At 42.8% G+C, this 21,662-nt stretch overlaps 1 protein-coding gene across 1 annotated transcript in view; it reads right to left on the reverse strand.

The window, feature by feature from the left end:
* The window catches only part of spire2 (spire-type actin nucleation factor 2), a 74,873-nt gene that overhangs the window by 15,961 nt on the left and 37,250 nt on the right, over nucleotides 1-21,662 (reverse strand). The window contains exons 4-8 of the mRNA XM_067998022.1: nucleotides 19,967-20,050; nucleotides 18,235-18,399; nucleotides 13,398-13,484; nucleotides 7,381-7,507; nucleotides 666-841 (exon numbers count right to left, since the gene is read on the reverse strand). Coding sequence (XP_067854123.1) covers nucleotides 666-841; nucleotides 7,381-7,507; nucleotides 13,398-13,484; nucleotides 18,235-18,399; nucleotides 19,967-20,050 — 639 coding nt within the window. The remainder of the gene's footprint in view (nucleotides 1-665; nucleotides 842-7,380; nucleotides 7,508-13,397; nucleotides 13,485-18,234; nucleotides 18,400-19,966; nucleotides 20,051-21,662) is intronic.

A 21,662-nucleotide genomic window follows, 5' to 3' on the forward strand; every position in this document is an offset into this window, starting at 1 on the left:
GTGAAATCAGCTAACTCAGCACAACCTGTGCTTACAACCTGGGACTTTTAGAGGTACAGTAGTTTAGTGATTATGTTCTGGTCTAGTAATCCAGAGACACGGACTATTAATCCAGAGAATGTGAGTTCAAATCCCATCAGGCAGTTTGAGAATTTGAATTCAGTTTATAAAAATTCTCAAAATAAATAACTGCTATCAGTAAAAGTGACCAAAGAAAACCCAACTGGTTCCCTAACGTCCTTTAGGAATGGTAACCTACTGTCCTTACCCGGTCTGGTCTATAAGTGATTCCAGTCCCACACCAACGTGATTGACTCTTAACTGCCCTCTGAAGTGGCCTAGCGGGCCACCAGGACAACTAGGGAGGGGTGATAAATGGCAGCCTTGCTGAGGACGTCCACATCCTCAGAATGAAAATAAAAACCTTCCTGGTCTATATGGCTCTGCTTCACACTGCACAGTAACGACAGCTGATGAATCAGAATGCTCTCCGTTCTGGGGAGATTCACAAACCAGTCAAGTTTTGCTCTTGTAGTTTATGTCATCAGGAATGTATCTTGATTGTTGTAAAGGCTTTAACTTTCTCCAAAGATCCATCAGTCTTCACACTGATTAGAGTAGGAACAGCATTCATTCAATTTAAGTAGACTAGGTAATATTCTTACCTCCGAAATGCTCATTTCTTCCATTTCAGCCAGTGTCGGGGCTTTAAGTAGTAACCTGGGTCGAGGCCGTTGTGTACTTGCCATGGACTCAGGAGTTGAGAGATCTATACATGAAGTAGACTTTAGCTCATCAGTGCAGGCATGTACAAGGCATGGCAGTGATCCAAATGTCACTTCTGCAAAGGCAATGAATTTATAACATGAAGATAAACAATGATTAGTTAGTTCAAGTGAGAACAATGCATTGCTAAGTGAAGGACTGATTTCACATCATTTATTTTGCTCTTTAGAGGAAAGAATTTTAAATTTGAACTGAATTAATTCCAATTTAGAAAAAAAGGTTTTATATTTACAATGATGGAGCAGTTTAGGTCTACGTAAAGTGCAAAACTTAAGAGTAGGATAATACATTAAGTAGAGGTAAGCCTCTTTACACCAGGCCTTCATGAGTATGTAGTGGTGATATGTTTTGGACTTGAGTTTATTTTCCTCCTTAAATTGCAGCTGCATTTGGACAATTGAGATTTTAAAAACAAGCAAATTCTAAATAAGATTTGACTGTTTGATCGAATTCCCCCAAATTCTGATTTAATTCGTAGACCTTAATCATTGCATTATTTGTTAGAGGATTAAATAACTGAATTGGCAACCAACTGGGACTTGTCATATGGAATTCATCTCAAGCTGATTGCACTTACCACAAAAGCATTAACCAAGCCTTCCTGCTATTCTACAAGGCTAACAATTTTTGTCTATAGGGTGTTCCTAATACACGTCACAGTCACATGATGCGCCATGTTGGAGTACAAGCCTGTTGATTGAGCGAAGGTACATGTGAGGCCGTAGCACAGGGAACTTCCCAATGTAACCATCGGTTCGTCCTTTAAATTCTAAAACTACCGCGTGTTGGATGGTTGCAGCAGATTGTATTTGAATATTATGTATTTGTTTGTATTTTCCCCTCTCTTGTTTGGCAGTGTCTTTCCGTCCTTAATACACGAAATTAATAAAAACCAGGGTAGCAGTTGACTTATTTCCACTGCTTTTGGAACAAAGGTAATACTGAGACACCGTCTGTCAAACTGCAGCAGTATCGAGTTTGGTTTCTTTTGAGATGAGAGCCCCTGTGTCTTTCCCATCACTGACATCTCACTTTCAAGTCAAACTTACTAATTCGGAGTCAACCCGCCGATGATCACTATACACACAGACTGGCCAGAGAATGGGGACTGTCGGGAAAGAGTTCACTGCAATTATGTTCAAACCCAAAGCACTTGACAAAAGATCGTAGTCATTAGAAATATATTTTTAACTTAAAAATAAAACAATGCAGGAAAATAGCTGACTTTGTCTCCTCGACTCTGCTCTAATAACGAGATGTATTGTGTCTTTAAGTGATCCAGTGGTGCAGGAATGCAGAGTGAGGGAATGGAGGCGGAATCTCCCAAATATTTCTCAAAGAAGTTTAACTTATTTACAGGTCGTCGTCACAAAACATAAATTGTTACTTTTACGAAACAGCATTTAAATATAATTTAGTCCATTAGGCCATGGTTTTTATAGTCAAAGCAATGTGCCATTTGTCAGGATTGTGTAAAATGTGTGACCAAGTGGCAGATTTTAATAGAAAGATACCAGGGCTGAGTGTAGGAGTGACCACCGCACAGTCCTCGTGGAGACGAAGTCCCGTCTTCGCACTGAGGACACCATCCAACGTGTTTTGTGGCACTATCACCTTGCTAAATGGGATAGATTCAGAACAGATCTAGCAGTTCAAAACTGGGCATCCATGAGGCGCAGTGAGCCATCAGCAGCAGCAGATTTGTATTCCAGCACAATCTGTAACCTCATGGCCCAGCATATTCCTCACTCTACCATTACCAACAAGCCAGGGGATCAACCCTGGTTCAATGAGGAATGTAGAAGAGCATGCCAGGAGCAGCACCAGGCATACCTAAAAATGAGGTGCCAACCTGGTGAAGCTACAGCTCAGGACTACATGCATGCTAAACAGCAGAAGCAACATGCTATAGACAGAACGAAGCGATTCCACAACCAATGGATCAGATCAAAGCTCTGCAGTCCTGCCACATCCAGTCGTGAATGGTGGTGGACAATTAAACAACTAACGGGAGGAGGCTCTGTAAACATCCCCATCCTCAATGATGGCAGAGTCCAGCACGTGAGTGCAAAAGACAAGGCTGAAGCAACCATCTTCAGCCAGAAGTGCCAAGTGGATGATCCATCTCGGCCTCCTCCCGATATCCCCACCATCACAGAAGCCAGTCTTCAGCCAATTCGATTCACTCCATGTGATATCAAGAAACGGCTGAGTGCACTGGATACAGCAAAGGTTATGGGCCCCAACAACTTCCCGGCTGTGGTGCTGAAGACTTGTGCTCCAGAACCAGCTGCGCCTCTAGCCAAGCTGTTCCAGTACAGCTACAACACTGGTATCTACCCAACAATGTGGAAAATTGCCCAGGTATGTCCTGTCCACAAAAAGCAGGACAAATCCAATCTGGCCAATTACCGTCCCATCAGTCTACTCTCAATCATCAGCAAAGTGATGGAAGGTGTCGTCGACAGTGCTATCAAGCGGCACTTACTCACCAATAACCTGCTCACCGATGCTCAGTTTGGGTTCCGCCAGGACCACTCGGCTCCAGACCTCATTACAGCCTTAGTCCAAGCATGGACAAAAGAGCTGAATTCCAGAGGTGAGGTGAGAGTGATTGCCCTTGACATCAAGGCAGCATTTGACCGAGTGTGGCACCAAGGAACCCTAGTAAAATTGAAGTCAATGGGAATCAGGGGGAATATTCTCCAGTGGCTGAAGTCATACCTAGCACAAAGGAAGATGGTAGTGGTTGTTGGAGGCCAATCATCTCAGCCCAGGACATTGCTGCAGGAGTTCCTCAGGGCAGTGTCCAAGGCCCAACCATCTTCAGCTGCTTGATTAATGACCTTCCCTCCATCATAAGGTCAGAAATGGGGATGTTCGCTGATGATTGCACAGTGTTCAGTTCCATTTGCAATCCCTCAAATAATGAAGCAGTCCGAGCCCGCATGGAGCAAGACCTGAACAACATCCAGGCTTGGGCTCATAAGTGGCAAGTAACATTTGCGCCAGACAATGACCATCTCCAACAAGAGAAAGTCTAACCAACTCCCCTTGACATTCAACAGCATTATCATCACCGAATCCCCCACCATCAACATCCTGGGGGTCACCATTGACCAGAAACTTAACTGGACCAGCCATATAAATACTATGGCTACAATAGCAGGTCAGAGGCTGGGTATTCTGCGGCGAGTGACTCACCTCCTGACTCCCCAAAGCCTTTCCACCATCTACAAGTCAGGAGTGTGATGGAATACTCTCCACTTGCCTGGACGAGAACAGCTCCTACAACACTCAAGAAGCTCGACACCATCCAGGACAAAGCAGCCCGCTTGATTGGCACCCCATCTAAACATTCACTCCCTTCACCACCGGTGCACAGTAGCTGCAGTGTGTACCATCCACAGGATGCACTGCAGCATCTCGCCAAAGCTTCTTCGACAGCACCTCCCAAACCCGCGACCTCTACCACCTAGAAGGACAAGAGCAGCAGGTACATGGGAACAACACCATCTGCACGTTTCCCTCCAAGTCACACACCATCCCGACTTGGAAATATATCGCCGTTCCTTCATCGTCGCTGGGTCAAAATTCTGGAACTCCCTTCCTAACAGCACTGTGGGAGAACCTTCACCACACGGACTGCAGCGGTTCAAGAAGGCGGCTCACCACCACCTTCTCAAGGGCAATTAGGGATGGGCAATAAATGCTGGCCTCGCCAGCGACGCCCACATCCCATGAACGAATAAAAAAAAAGTCTCAGGTAGTGTGAGCTCTCATCTTGTTGCAGATTCCAAACCAGGCCTTTAAAAAATGAAGACAGCGGTGCTTGGACATTAGATTTGAGCTGAATTATAAAAATAATGTTGAAAATTTTCCCAGTTGTTTTGAACTAAATCAAACGTCAATTAGATAAACTTTTGTCAAAGAAACTGGAAATTAGATATTATTCTGTGATTTGGAATAATGACGTGAGTTACAGTCTGAAGAAAAACTGAGCGACCGAAAGTTTTATAAAACACTCAGATTGAACAGAAGCATTTTTTTAATAATTTAAAAATAGTCCTAATTGTTTCGCTGGTTAAAATCGCGGATATTAACTTGTTGGAGTGAAAACCAGTTTCACCCATATTGTAAACTGTTTGGTTGATGGTGAGAAACTTTGATCACCGGTAATAACTGGAAACAAGAATCAGTGAATGGGAATAAAGTCAGAAAGGATACTGTAAACAAACTGGGATCAGGGAGGTGTGTAACATTTCAGGGTGTGAGGGGTAATCGGAAGTACAGCACCAGGTAGCCTCGACTCAACCTCAAAACACATTTGTTGTTTGCAAAATAATTCAGAATTTACCACAAACCCGTCACCAATGAGTAAAAATGTGTGTGTGTGTAGTAGGGAGGGGAGAGAGATTATGGCGGAGGGGTTCTGAAAGTTTAGCCAGCAAACTTTTAAAGAAGGACAAGATTCAGAGTCGCATCGACTTGCACAGTGCCCGAGACTTTGAATGCTGCTGATGCTGTTTAATCAGCTAAAAGGACATGAATAAATCAACATCACTTTGAAACAATGACCTGTCAAAGTTAGTGCAACTTAACATAAATTAAGGGAAATGCATTTAACGATTGTAATCCAACATGGCTGCCAGAAGTTATTGAGTGACGTCATTAGGAACACCTAATAGTATCAGATTTCAAGATATCTGATGGCTGAGGCCTTCCTGCAAGCTCAGAACTAGCACCATCCTGCTCTTGTTATGTTCTTGTCCTCTTTCTCACTCACTGAGGCACAGACATACTCATAACTACAAGAACGTCATAAACAGTCTTGCCATGTAAGCTCAGCTTGAAGGTGTCTCTTGGAGCCAGCATCTGAGCATGAGGTGTTCTTCTGTTACTGAATGCCTGGAAGATCAGCCTCCCAGCATGGACAATGGTGCTAGGCAAGCCAGTACCTCAGAGTTAGGGTTCCCAACCCTCCCGGAATGACGGGGAGTTTCCCGGAATCGGAGATACCTCCCCCGAGCACAACCTCTAGCAACCCAGGAGTTTGTTCGGAAATCTGGGGGTGGGCTCTGAAATCTGGGGGGAGGCTCGAGAGTGGGGGAGAAGAGAGGGAGATCAGGGGGAATGATGGAGAGTGGGGAATGGGAGCTCGGGTGAAGAGATGGAGACTGGAGAATGGGGGCTCGGGGAGCGAGGGAGACTGAGGATGGGGGATTAGGGAATGGGAGGTCAGGGGAGAGAAGAGGACTGGGGGGTCGGGGGATTGGGGCTCAAGCGGGGGGGGGGGGGGGGGAAGGGTGTGGAGGTGGGAGTGGGCATATGAGCCAGCATTTCCTGCAGAGCCAGGAGCAGCAGCAACATGGTGAGTGGGAGCAGCACTGAGAGAGGAGCAGCCAGTAAAGGGGTAAGTGAAACGTAGGGACCTTACTATAGGTAAATAGTGAAAGATTATTTCCACTGGTGGATGAAAGGGGAAATAGAGAACAGAAACCAAGGTCAGGCATCATGTGGTCAGGTGTCACATGGTCAAACCTCCAGGAATGCCTCAAACCAGAGTTGGCGACCGTACTGACAGTACCAAATGTTTGCAAGCACCAGTATAGCTGCACAGTCCAGACACTGAGCTTGAGGAGGTAGCACCAGGTGAATCACAGTGCACAGTTGAGGTGGAACAAGTAACAGTGCCAGAGGAGAAGCAGGAACCTGCTGGCTATATAGCCACATGGCTGCCATCAATCACATTTGTCCTTTGGGAAATGCAACAATGATGTGAAATTGGGCAATCATGTCATGTTTGGCTGTAAAACATAGCAAGAACAGAATGGTAAGAGCCCAGTTAGGGGAAAGTCTCTGGCTTCACCTTTCCTTACTTCCTGTTGCGATTGAGTGGGAAAGAGATAAAAGTGTTGACTGCTCAACAACACATCAGCCACTTTTTCTTTTAATATATCTGTGAGTAAGAAAATGACTGATATTGCAGATGAATCCTAAACGAACCTGGAAGAAGGTGGAATTGGAAAAGTTGAGGGAGGAAGTGGCCTTGACTGCTGCTGGTGGTGTTGTCTTTATGGTGGAAGTTGATGGCAGGTGTCCTTGCAGCAGATGTCTCAGCTCTGCAGCAGCATCCTGCTGAACCAGTCCTGTCGAGGCTATTCCCCATTATCACTGCCAGGTGGCTGCAGTGGCATAATGGTGGGTGAGGGCACTCCCTCTCTAGTGTCATTTAATCTCCTTAGCTTGCTTGCTTTGATGAATCTTCCTTTGGCATGAAATCATATGATAGAGGGGCTTTGAAAGCAATCCTCATATCTTGCATTAGAACAGCAGGAGTGAAATCAGGGAGCACTTTTTCATACAAAGGGTAGTGGAAATGTGGAATTCTCTCCCCCAAAAGGCTGTGGATGCTGGGTCAACTGAAATTTTCAAGATTGAGATCAAAAGATTTTTAATTAGGTAAGGGTATCAAGGGATATAGTTCAAAGGCGGGTAAATGGAGTTGATGTACAGATCAGCCATGATGGCAGAACAGGCTCAAGGGCTTAATGACCTTCTCCTGTAGCCTTTAAAATGACAAATATAACTCACCTTTCTTCTTGTTTCTACCAGCTGTCTGCACCGGTCGAAGTTTTCTTTCCGACTTGATCTCTTCCAGAATTCGCTCATGTAGACTGCGTGGCTTCTGAGGCTTGGGCCGAAGATTCCTTTCAGAGACCTGAGAACAATTAGTCAGAAGCATTTATTCCACCCAGAGGGAGTACTGGTTAAAGCACAGTAATTACACCAAAAATAACAGATGTGAAATTTGAGTAATATACAAGATTGTAATCTACAATTCATATGTAAATTTTCATATCTCATGGGGCAATTCAAAATCTCACATCTAACACATTAACATTGATTTTTCTGGGAGAGATGACAGACATGTGGATTTAAAAAAAAAGTTTGAAATGACAGGCTGCTTGCTACCGCGCACATACATCCACTATGTACATCACTGTAGGACACAGGCTTCCCCACTGACTTTGTTCCACTTACCTGGCCTGTGTGAGTGAACAGCATTAACAACACTGCCTCGCTCACTCCAGGTTGTATTATCTGCATAGTGACAGGTTTCAATTTCCTTCAAATCTCAGAATGCTATTGTGCAGACACATACAGGCATGTGCTGTATCTTGTGTTGAGCTTACATGCCTATGTACACTCAATTGCACATTGGAGATTTGAAAGAAACTGGAGCACCCAGTGCGCATAATCTAGCCAAACACACATTACATCTACTTACCAGCAGATGTTTACTAGCCCAAGAAGTCGGATTCATCTTGATAAATAGATATAAGGCGGTTGATTCTGAGGCACTGTGTTGGCTCCAGCTATTGTACTGCAGCAGACACAGTGCAATTAAAGCACTGCACCACCTGTTATGGGCAGGTCAAATGGAAGCAAAATGACTGAAGAGTGAGATTAGGGACTATAATTCAAGTGCCAAACTTACTCTGTTAATGAGGACAAATTCACCATATAACATAAACACAAGATAACAATTAGCATTGCCTCATATTTAACTAACTTAAATCAGTGTAGTTAAATGATCTCACCCCACTAATCTTGCTTCTGTGCAGTACCCCAGATAGCAATTTGTCAGATACAAACTCCCTCAAAAGAGCCAAGCTAAGGTGAACAGGACACAGCTATGAAACTCAAGCTGGTGACCTCTACATAAAGAGTATTAAGCTACCAGACTACTTCCCATAGTACGCTTTTCCAATACTAGAGGCTGTTTGAAGGGAACTTTTCTGCTGAGACAATAGGATTAAATTCTGCAGACAACAGCATTTCGATGCCCACAATATTTAACATTTAAGCTGCCAGCAAATCCAAGGAAATGGTTGTCTCTGTGAGCTGAACAGAATTTACTGAAACAAACTCAATACTACAATAATAAAGCATTTCAAGAATCGGGAGCAGCTTTATTGTTGGAACATTAACACTAAACTATAAAAACGCTTCAAACACAAATCTAATTAAAGATATTAAAAAAACCAAAATATTTTGCTTCTCCACGCCTGTCTTCCTTTCACATGTATTATGGCAGGAATGAGAGACTATTTCAGGGCCAGTCCATCTGCAACACTCTGGCATAGTACACACACACGTGTGCGTGTCCATGTGTGTGGTATTGTTCAGTACAATACTGATACTACATCACCGACTGATAGCTGCACAGCACATACCATGTAAATCTGACTGCTATCAAAATTACAAATACACTCCCCAACTCTCAAAACCACCACAGACCTAGAACCATACCAAATAATTAATTTAAGCTAAAATATTCAATTCTGTCAACAGTTACAGCTCAGTATTTCTTTTAATCAAAACCAGTATACTTTGTTTTTTGGTACCATGAAAAAAAAATTTTCTCTCTGAATTTTCTTCAATTTTCCTCTCTCCTTTCCTGAAGGTCCAAACACTACTGTGATAAGTACTGTGCATAGCTCCTATATTCTGCACAGAACCAGTGTGTGCAGTGCAGAGATTATTTGTGTTGCATTCAACAGACTGGGCACATACGAAAGTCTTATTTGGAGAGATAATACACCTTGAATTTGTTTATGCAGGAAAACGAAAGCCACAACCATCAGAAAACTAAATGTACACAGATATAAAGCTCAACAGATTTAACCTTATTTTCTTTTTGTACAGATACTGCATTTGAGGACAATGCATATATTAGTACAGACTTGTACCAGACAAGACATCTGCAGTTCTGGCAGTGCCAACGTTTAACTTGAGGAGGGTGCTTTACTTAGTTAAAGAGTGGATACTAGATAAGAGATTTTACTGGTGCCAGTAAAGATATTGTATGAAAGGGTAGAGCATGATTTTAGAATAATGTACTGTGCAGCAAAGAAATTCAGTTATTAACTGTAACAATTGGGTAAATAAAACATACACTGAACCACATATGCAGTTGCCTCTCTCTAATTATGGAAAGAGAACACCTACTTGCTGACATGTTGAATTGTTCATCTCTGGCTAATTACTATGGCAATGAACAGGGAGCAATATCCAGGACCCTGACAAATACCAATCAATGCTCATGGTGGCTGACATCCAGAGACTGACTTGGATGAGACATCTGAGCAGCTCTTTTCCAGTTAAGACATGTAAAATTGCATCTTAGCAACGGGCTGCTTTTGAATAGGCACAAATGGGTGCTATCAGGGAGGAGCTGTTGCTAAAGATGTTTTCTACATTATTCTTTGGTGGGGAGGGAGAGAAATAGACAAAGTACTTTAAGTGTGCTTCCTCCCTGAGTACTGTCCCCTTTAAAAACAAAACTGAAACATAATTTTTTAAAAATTTGTTCATGGGATGTGGGCGTCGCTGGCGAGGCCGGCATTTATTGCCCATCCCTAATTGCCCTTGGGAAGGTGGTGGTGAGCCGCCTTCTTGAACCCCTGCAGTACGTGTGGTGACGGTTCTCCCACAGTGTTGTTAGGTAGGGAGTTCCAGGATTTTGACCCAGCGACGATGAAGGAACGGCGATATATTTCCAAGTCGGGATGGTGTGTGACTTGGAGGGGAACGTGCAGGTGGTGTTGTTCCCATGCGCCTGCTGCTCTTGTCCTTCTAGATGGTAGAGGTCGTGGGTTTGGGAGGTGCTGTCGAAGAAGCCTTGGCGAGTTGCTGCAGTGCATCCTGTGGATAGTACACACTGCAGCCACAGTGCGCCGGTGGTGAAGGGAGTGAATGTTTAGGGTGGTGGATGGGGTGCCAATCAAGCGGGCTGCTTTATCTTGGATGGTGTTGAGCTTCTTGAGTGTTGTTGGAGCTGCACTCATCCAAGCAAGTGGAGAATATTCCATCACACCCCTGACTTGTGCCTTGTAGATGGTGGAAAGGCTTTGGGGAGTCAGGAGGTGAGTCACTCGCCGCAGAATACCCAGCCTCTGACCTGCTCTCGTAGCCACAGTATTTATATGGCTGGTCCAGTTAAGTTTCTGGTCAATAGTGACCCCCAGGATGTTGATGGTGGGGGATTCGGCGATGGTAATGCCGTTGAATGTCAAGGGGAGGTGGTTAGAGTCTCTCTTGTTGGAGATGGTCATTGCCTGGCACTTGTCTGGCACGAATGTTACTTGCCACTTATGAGCCCAAGCCTGAATGTTGTTCAGGTCTTGCTGCAAGCGGGCTCGGACTGCTTCATTATTTGAGGGGTTGCGAATGGAACTGAACACTGTGCAATCATCAGCGAACATCCCCATTTCTGACCTTATGATGGAGGGAAGGTCATTGATGAAGCAGCTGAAGATGGTTGGGCCTAGGACACTGCCTTGAGGAACTCCTGCAGCAATGTCCTGGGGCTGAGATGATTGGCCTCCAACAACCACTACCATCTTCCTTTGTGCTAGGTATGACTCCAGCCACTGGAGAGTTTTCCCCCTGATTCCCATTGACTTCAATTTTACTAGGGCTCCTTGGTGCCACACTCGGTCAAATGCTGCCTTGATGTCAAGGGCAGTCACTCTCACCTCACCTCTCGAATTCAGCTCTTTTGTCCATGTTTGGACCAAGGCTGTAATGAGGTCTGGAGCCGAGTGGTCCTGGCGGAACCCAAACTGAGCATCGGTGAGCAGGTTATTGGTGAGTAAGTGCCGCTTGATAGCACTGTCGACGACACCTTCCATCACTTTGCTGATGATTGAGTAGACTGATGGGGCGGTAATTGGCCGGATTGGATTTGTCCTGCTTTTTGTGGACAGGACATACCTGGGCAATTTTCCACATTGTCGGGTAGATGCCAGTGTTGTTGCTGTACTGGAACAGCTTGGCTAGAGGCGCAGCTAGTTCTGGAGCACAAGTCTTCAGCACTACAGCTGGGATGTTGTCGGGGCCCATAGCCTTTGCTGTATCCAGTGCACTCAGCCGTTTCTTGATATCACGTGGAGTGAATCAAATTGGCTGAAGACTGGCTTCTGTGATGGTGGCGATATCGGGAGGAGGCCGAGATGGATCATCCACTCGGCACTTCTGGCTGAAGATGGTTGCAAACGCTTCAGCCTTGTCTTTTGCACTCACGTGCTGGACTCCGCCATCATTGAGGATGGGGATGTTTGCAGAGCCTCCTCCTCCCATTAGTTGTTTAATTGTCCACACCAGTCACGACTGGATGTGGCAGGACTGCAGAGCTTTGATCTGATCCGTTGGTTGTGGAATCGCTTAGCCATGTCTGTATAGCATGTTGCTTCCGCTGTTTAGCATGCTGTTTAGTCCTGAGTTGTAGCTTCACCAGGTTGGCACCTCATTGTTAGGCACGCCTGGTGCTGCTCCTGGCATGCTCTTCTACACTCCTCATTGAACCAGGGTTGATCCCCTGGCTTGTTGGTAATGGTAGAGTGAGGAATAAGCCGGGCCATGAGGTTACAGATTGTGCTGGAATACAATTCTGCTGCTGCTGATGGCTCACAATGCCTCATGGATGCCCAGTTTAGAACTGCTAGATCTGTTCTGAATCTATCCCATTTAGCACGGTGGTAGTGCCACACAACACGTTGGATGGTGTCCTCAGTGCGAAGACGGGACTTCATCTCCACGACGACTGTGCGGTGGTCACTCCTACCAATACTGTCATGGACAGATGCATTTGCGACAGGTAGATTGGTGAGGACGAGGTCAAGTAAGTTTTTCCCTCGTGTTGGTTCGCTCACCACCTGCCGCAGGCCCAGTCTGGCAGCTATGTCCTTCAGGACTCGGCCAGCTCGGTCAGTAGTGGTGCTACCGAGCCACTCTTGGTGATGAACATTGAAGTCCCCCACCCAGAGTACGTTTTGTGCCCTTGCTACCCTCAGTGCTTCCTCCGAGTGGTGCTCAACATGGAGGAGGTCTGATTCATAATGCAAATGGAGAGCAAAATGGAATTATAGGAAACAGTAGAGGGGCCTCGGAACCCTGCTTTAGTTGAAGTGCATGCTCTGTCTGAGCACGGAGTTAAGTTTTTCCTAAAACACAGCATCTGATATTTTTCTGCAGTAGAATTCTTTTAATTAACAGGGCTTCAAAATATGAAATACATGGATTTTAAAGGTCTAAAAAGACTAACGAATCTCAACATAGTAGATGAGAGATTATGCATGAGATCAGCCTGAGTTGCAGATACACTGATATTGATAGGGGACTCGTAGTGTAGTGCTGGGCGCTTAATGGATACCCCATTGACAATAGTTGCATTTAAAGATGACACCTGTTCAGACATTAATTAACTACCATATTTTCTGATAGGGAAAATAGCCAATACTTGGCTAACATTTGGATTGGGATGATTAACCAATTTTATAAAAAGAAACTCTTAACTAAACTTACAATGTCATAAGAAGGCCTAGCCTATCACCTCGTAACAACAGAGCATGCAGTAAACTAGAGAAAACCAAAGTGGGAAACAGGTGGAAAACTGAAAGTGATGTGGGAGAGGCAGCTCAGAGGTCCTTGCTAACAGCAATTAGAGGGGACAAAAAAAGAAATGTGAGAAAGAAACAAAATCGATGGGGAGAAAAAAACCACCAACTAAAATGTCTGATGGAAATAGGAATGCTTGGACTTACCGGCTTTAAAGGTGGCCGTGATCTTATAAACTCAAGAATGAGTTCATGAGCGTCTTTTTTCACACGTGGTGGGATGTCACCATCAACCTGCAAACAGAAATGCAATTGTCCTTGTGTTAATCATGTACCTAGAGTACCAAGTAGTGCCAAGGCAAAAATAAGACAAATAAAGGCACTGAAACAAATTAGCAATATCGGCTGTTCTTTTGCAATCTTGCACAGTTGCTCCATTTTTCTTTTACTACTATAAGAACAATAAGAAGCATACCCCAGCATGACTCACCTTCAGGAGAAGGTAAGAGAAAAGGAGTCATTTATTTTAACATTGTGACTGGATTCATGTCATACTCTGCAGCGTTAACCTATTTGCTTTAAATAGACCACAGCATATAAAATCAAGACCAACCGCAACATCGTCATCAAACCAGCGGACAAAGGAGGAGCCATAGTCATACAGAACAGAACGGACTATTGCAAAGAAGCATACCGACAACTGGACAACCAGGAACACTACAGACGGTTACCCGCAGATCCGACCAAAGAACACACCCACCAGCTCAACAAACTGATCAAGACCTTCGATCCAGACCTTCAAAGCATCCTACGCACTCTCATCCCACGTACTCCCCGCGTGGGAGACTTCTACTGCCTCCCAAAGATACACAAAGCCAACACACCCGGACGTCCTATCGTATCAGGCAACGGAACCCTGTGTGAGAACCTCTCTGGATACATTGAGGGCATCCTGAAACCCATCGTACAGGGAACCCCCAGCTTCTGTCGCGACACTACAGACTTCCTACAAAAACTCAGTACCCACGGACCAGTTGAACCAGGAACACTTCTCACCACGATGGACGTCTCGGCACTATACACCAGTATCCCCCACGATGACGGCATCGCTGCGACAGCATCAATACTCAACACCAACAACAGCCAATCTCCGGACGCCATCCTACAACTCATCCGCTTCATCCTGGATCACAATGTCTTCACCTTCGATAACCAGTTCTTTACCCAAACACACGGAACAGCCATGGGGACCAAATTCGCACCCCAATACGCCAACATTTTCATGCACAAGTTCGAGCAGGACTTCTTCACTGCACAAGACCTCCAACCAACACTATACACCAGATACATCGACGACATTTTCTTTCTATGGACCCACGGCAAGGAATCACTAAAGAGACTACACGATAACATCAACAAGTTCCATCCCACCATCAAGCTCACCATGGACTACTCCTCAGAATCAGTTTCTTTCTTGGACACACGAATCTCCATCAAAGACGGGCACCTCAGCACCTCACTCTACCGCAAGCCCACAGACAACCTCACGATGCTCCACTTTTCCAGCTTCCACCCTAACCACGTCAAAGAGGCCATCCCCTATGGACAGGCCCTGCGAATACACAGGGTCTGCTCAGACGAGGAGGAACGCGATGGACACCTACAGACGCTGAAAGACGCCCTAGTAAGAACGGGATATGACGCTCGACTCATCGATCGACAGTTCCGACGGGCCACATCGAAAAATCGCATAGACCTCCTCAGGAGACTAACACGGGACGCAACCAACAGAGTACCCTTTGTCGTCCAATACTTCCCCGGAGCGGAGAAACTACTCCATGTTCTCCGCAGCCTTCAACATGTCATCAATAACGACGAACACCTCGCTATGGCCATCCCCACACCTCCACTACTCGCCTTTAAACAGCCACCCAACCTCAAACAGACCATCGTTCACAGCAAATTACCTAGCTTTCAAGAGAACAGCGTCCACGACACCACACAACCCTGCCACGGTAACCTCTGCAAGACATGCCAGATCATCGACACAGATACCACCATCACACAAGAGGACACCACCCACCAGGTGCATGGTTCATACTCCTGTGACTCGGCCAACGTTGTCTACCTCATACGTTGCAGGAAAGGATGCCCCAGAGCATGGTACATTGGCGAGACCATGCAGACGCTGCGACAACGGATGAACGGACACCGCGCAACAATCGCCAGACAGGAGGGTTCCCTCGCAGTCGGGGAACACTTCAGCAGTCATGGACATTCATCCACCGACCTTCGGGTAAGCGTACTCCAAGGCGGCCTTCGAGACACACGACAACGCAAAATCGTCGAGCAGAAATTGATAGCCAAGTTCCGCACCCATGAGGACGGCCTCAACCGGATCTTGGGTTCATGTCACGCTACACGTTACCCCACCAGCGAACAAATGTTATCTGTTTTTAATATAACGGGTCAGTTGCTGTATTTTCTATGTTTCTACCTCTCTATCTCTGTTTTTTTTTTGTTTGTTGTTTTTTTTTGGTGATTTGTATATTCTGAGACCTGTCTGTCTGCACACTGATTGCCTTGGCAACGGGCAGTTGAAAAAACTGTCTGTAATCACCAAGCATTGTTCTGTGATTTATAAATGCGATTTCATTTCGAGGATTTCATTTCGTTCACCTGAGGAAGGAGGAAGCCTCCGAAAGCTTGTGAATTTAAAATAAAATTGCTGGACTATAACTTGGTGTTGTAAAATTGTTTACAATTGTCAACCCCAGTCCATCACCGGCATCTCCACATTATAAAAATGGGGAAAGTATTGCACAATTACTATACATCATCAAATTGCACAAACAGATTCTTTTCAAATTCGAGACTCAATGGAGAGAGCAAATCGATTCTAAGACTGTGTATAAAATCCCATATTGCATTTTAAGAAAAAAGTATATAAGCCCTCTCCAGGGTCTGTTCCCTTTTAGCTGAAGCATGTTGTAATGGTGAGCCTACAGAATGAATGTCCAATAATCTTAAAGTAATTACTTATTGACAGAAGTGCTGAATCGCATCAGTGTCCACTCCCTCTGCACTGTATCCATTCTAGAAATCATGCAGATGTACAGAAATAATGTTCATCAAATTAAATTGAACTGAATACACAAATTCACTAATTAAAAATATTTACAAATTTTATTCTGGTTACTCTAAATTATTTACCGCATCATTTATAAAGTATCAGCATTTGTGTTAATCTAAGGTAAATGTATCTGTCCACATATATCAAACCTCCCCAGATACTTTGTTTAACAGAGATAACTTGAAGTCTCCCAGCTCAGCTGCATAGAGACAAATGTAGACACACTCACAGAAATAACCACAGAAGATGAAAAAAAGTAAAGACCAACTAAAGACTGCAGTAGGTTATTTAAATGTGCTTTTTAAGCAACAACCGAAAAGTAAAGACACTACATGTAGTACATTCACTGCTAACATCTTCAATTTTATAACCTATACTTTTTTCTGCAAGTAGATATCTGTAAAAAATTGTGAAATGCTGTAAGGGAAGGGGTGATATTTCAGAAGGCAAATTTAATAGCAGCACTCACTGAAAATGCAAACTACATGGGGTGCATCTTAGAAAATTATTTTTAGGGGCAAAAGAAGTAATCAATTAAATGGGGGAGGAGCTCAACAGACTGCTCAGCATTATTGTAAAGTTAATTTATATCACTTCAGACACGAATCCTGGAATGTATTCCTTAAAAAAAGAATCGGCCTTTCGGAGATTCCTTTATTCTACATGGAGCTTTGTCAGAACGTTATTGACAAAATTCTGCATGAAAGGTTTCTAATCAAACTTAAAAGCCTCAGGAATCCAAGGTAGAAAATGACACTGGATAAAAAGTTGCTTAAAAATGGGAAATAGAGAGAGTCCTCATGAGAGGTGTAAGGTCAGATGGAGATGCAGAGAATCTGAGGAGTCAGTGCTTGGACCCTTGATGTATCTAATCTATATTACTATCCCAGATATCAAAATCAAATGTAAGCTTGACAAATTTGATTACAATAAAATGGGGAGGGGCAAGAGATTAAACATTTGCAGTAAATAATGAATGAAAAAAGGCTCAGAAGTATGTCAAAGTGCTTCACATACAATGAACTGTGGCGACTGTTATGTTTACCTACACGACAGGCATTTTTGCACACAGCAGATTGCAGAAACAGCAATGAGATGAATGACCAGTTAATTCGTTTTTGGTCTTGTTAGTTAAGGATACTGGTATTGAATGTTGGCCATGACAATTTAGGAGGGAACTCAAGGTATATGAGTTACGAGATGAGATTTAAAAGATTAGGATTGTTTACTCTGAATAAGAGAAGGTTCCAGGAGATACTAGTCAAGATTCTTATGGGAACAGATAAATTGAACCCCGATAATATGCTTGAGATTGCCACAAACTCTAGAATCAGGTGAGAAGGGCTCAAGCTTAGAAATGGGTAGGTGCACAAACAGTTCAGAATTAATTACTTTAAGCAGAGGGTGGCAGTGGAAGTAGACAATGTGGAATAATTAGAAAGAATTGTATAACTATTTAAAGGAATGGGCGATTAAAAGGTATTAGTTTTTGGGACCAGCTAGAAGGACTGAAAAATCTTTTTTTGTCCTGTACTTTCCTATGACCTGATAAATATATGTAAAATATTAAATGTTATGTTGTACGTAAGATAAACCTATAATATTACTCAAATTAAGCCAGGAAAGTAGCGTCAGAAGACTTAAATTTAAAAATATATATTCGGAAGAACTTTTTTACTTAAAGAATTCTAACTGTTCTGTCAAATGGGGTAGCAAAATCAAAAATGCAGCTGGACACTATAATAGGAGAGTCTGGATATTAGAGGGATAAGCTGCAATGGGGTCGATAGCCTTGACTCTTTTATATTTCTATGATTTGTTGTTTCCCAACAGGTGAACAGTCATGTGACAGAACAGTACATGATTAGATCTAACAAGATACTGTGCTTCCATTTTAATCTTTTATCTTACCATAACTTTCCGTAGTTTATATTTGCCTGCTTTAATGTCCTGCATTAACATTTCGAATGGCGTAAGGTGGTATTCTGTTGGCAGAGGATTGTACTGCTTTTCCTGAACTTTTTTTAGTTTTACACCATGGCGGAGGTCTCGCATTAGCTGCACCCACAGACGAGCCTGCAGACCCAGAGGAAACAATTCACAAACTTATTATAACTCTGGAACATGTGGAATAGCAACACAAAATATACAATGGAGTCTTCTTAAAATCTACTGATTGGGCTCAAAGAGAAGTCAGTATAAAGATGACTTGATGTAATAGGGAAAAGGCTGGTGCTGCAATTACCTTCTGTTTCTGAATGTGGCTGGTTCATTGAGAAAATGCTACACAGTAGAGTGTGTTCAAAGTGTGCTACACACATCTAGTCCAACGAGTACATTTTCAAATAATCTTGACTATATGAACTGTTAACAGCTAAAGGGAAGAGTGAATTGGCTCAGATTTGAATATTTGATTTGCTGGACATACCTTATTTTTTTTAAGCCTAACCAGTTGTTTCTTTTTCTTCAAATACAAAGTCTAAACCAGTCACAGACATATCCTCAGGATGAATTCTCACTGACAGCAAATTCATAGTGATGTTCTTATATTATAGAAAGGCACAAAAGACTTCTCTCTCCCCTTCAAGAATGTTTTTCAGTTTTTAAAAATTTGGCAAGATACTTGGGAGATCATTTTAACCTAACTCGCCAAGCGAGAAACCACGGGATCAGGTGCAACGCTGGTTTTACACCCCACTCAACCGAAGTCAATGGAGAGTAATATTGGATAGGGTGTAAAACCAGCATTCCACCCAATCCCATCACTTTCCCGACAAGCAGGTTAGGTTAAAATTTCCTCCTTCGTGTCAGAAAGTTACAAAAGCAGTAAAAAGTCAAGCTGCTTTACTGACCAATTTAAATTTATACTTTTATAAACAACATTCACCATTACAAAACGGTAATAAAATCACAGAAGTGTACTCATGGGATTTTGTGCACATAACACGAAGTTCTGTGCCTTGAAAAACCATAGATTTCTTCAACTCCCAAAAGTGTAACTGTACAGTGCACAATTCCGCTTATGTGCAGTTGTAAATTCAGAGTTTAATAAAGATTGCAGTTATGTTTGTGCATTCATGATTTATTTTTGCACTTGGTGGAGGAGAATGTAAATCCATTTGCAAACGGAACCTGCATAAGCCCTGAGTGAAACTTGGAAATTCAGGACACCAAGGCATTAACTTTCAAAAGTACAATAGGGTTTATGCTCTATTCCATTTGCAATTTTTTTGAAGTATTTGTGTATGCAATAACATCTCCCCTTGAGCTGTTTCTCAATAAGATTTTATTACCAAAGGCCGGAACACATTATTTGAGCATGGAGAAATTACAGGAGGCAACCCAGTGGGTAAGAAAAGCTCTGTTCACTAACTTGGGTGTGGATCGGTCTGTTGCTAGGGATGAGGAGAACATTTAGCAAAGGAGAACTACTGCTTCTAATAAGGCTTTTAAAATATAAACTTTCAGAAAGCCTTTGATTCCTTCAGTAATAGAGAATTCTTACAAAGTAGTTCCAATTCCCACGAGGACAATGTCTCATGTGATGGTACATCACACTGATCAAATGAGGTGAAAATCAAACTCTTGAAATTCCCTTTTGAATGCACATATTACCAGTCATGAACAAGTATACACTACTCACCCAGTCTGTATGGTTCAGGTTGTCCAATTCCACTAGTTGTGTCTGCTGTGACTGTGGTTCTCCAACCTGCATCTTCTTCAGCATCTGGAACACAATAGGAGTTAAAACACTGATGCAAAAGGAGGGTGAAATTCAGAGTGACATGGAGGCACCATGGTACAGATTTTGGACTGTTGGTAAACTCGTAGGGATAGACACAGGTTTGCTTTGCAAAGCAAATCAAGATGCAGTGAGTACACAAAAAAATAGTTGGCAGGTTGCCTAAGTTCTCCAAAATATCTCAATTTGATGTGGGGCAGTTTAGATTCACACTGGGAAAACTGAAATGGCACAATGTATAGATAATGCCCCACCTCATCCCCTCCCCCTCCCCTGAACAGCTGTCAAATGAATAAAACAAACCCAACTTCAAAATGAAAGATACAGTTTACCAAGATAGCTCAATGCCACATTTGGTAGAGACTTCATTACAGCCTTATGGAGCATCTGAAGTCCAGGAAGGATTAAGGTTAAGGTGAAGCCAATTTGGACTCTCCAAATATTTTACTTCCCTAATTTTAAACACTAGAGAGATGGACAAGGGGATAATAAAAAGTGGCAGGAGAATGAGGATTTAGTTACCAAAATCATTAGACCCACTAATACTGGTACGTAGAACTGTTCATATATAATTTGCTTCCAGTACTGGAGAGATCAAAGGATTATGAGCTCTACTGCTGTAATTTGTTTGCTTCACTCCTCTCAAGAGCAGGGTATTTACTATGTGTGAAAATCAAAAATAATTCAACAAGTTTCCCAGAATTGTACAAAATTTAACCAGAATTTTTCTCAAAAAATAAAAGACTCAACATGGTAAATCCAATTTTAGCATTCACAATTATGACAAGGAAAAGAATGGTGAGATTATCATAAATGTTATTTAAAATGATATGATGAAATCCTAGTAAGGTCACAACATATAAACAACAGTGATCCGATCAGATGGGTCCTCTACTGCACCAAATGAGACAGGATGAAATGGGACTTTAAGGTTACTATTTACTAATGTAATCTCCAGGTTATATTGAGTCACTATATTCCTCCTTCTAAAGAATGTAGTTCTTCAAGTCACAGGATTCATTTATAACAGTAAAAAGAGAACTTACTGTAGAGGAAGTAATGATATTGGCAGTGCTCCAGTTTACCTGGTACATACCATTCATCCTCATTGTTTTTCAGTGAAGTCATGCACATTGAGGAAATTATATAAACTGGTAAGAGAAATTCACTGGAAGAAATAGCCTAGAAGAGGTTTTTGTCCTGTACAAGTCTGACTGAAAGGGTTTGAAAGCATAAATGTTATTGTAAGATTCCGATTGAAGACTTTTAAAAATTAATAATCATCTAAACATTGAGACATAAATTAATAAAAACACATTTTTGGTGTACAGAATTTTCTCCTCGTTACTGATTTTAAAAATGTTTCAGTGTTAAGCTAATAATCAATAGCAGAATTTTGAAGACCTGGAAATGTTTTGCCATTTGCTTTTAGTCTGCACAGGTTTCTAAATATTCCAGTCCTTATGGTAGAGACAGATAAAACTTGCAAAATTAATTTCAGTGACAATGAATGGGCACCCTGAAGTCCCAACACCAAGTAGTCGTACACTGTAAAGGTTAGTGAGAAACTCTTTAAAAATGCTTCTGATGCCAAATG

Source organism: Heptranchias perlo, chromosome 16, assembly GCF_035084215.1.
Source record: "Heptranchias perlo isolate sHepPer1 chromosome 16, sHepPer1.hap1, whole genome shotgun sequence".
NCBI lineage: Eukaryota > Metazoa > Chordata > Chondrichthyes > Hexanchiformes > Hexanchidae > Heptranchias > Heptranchias perlo.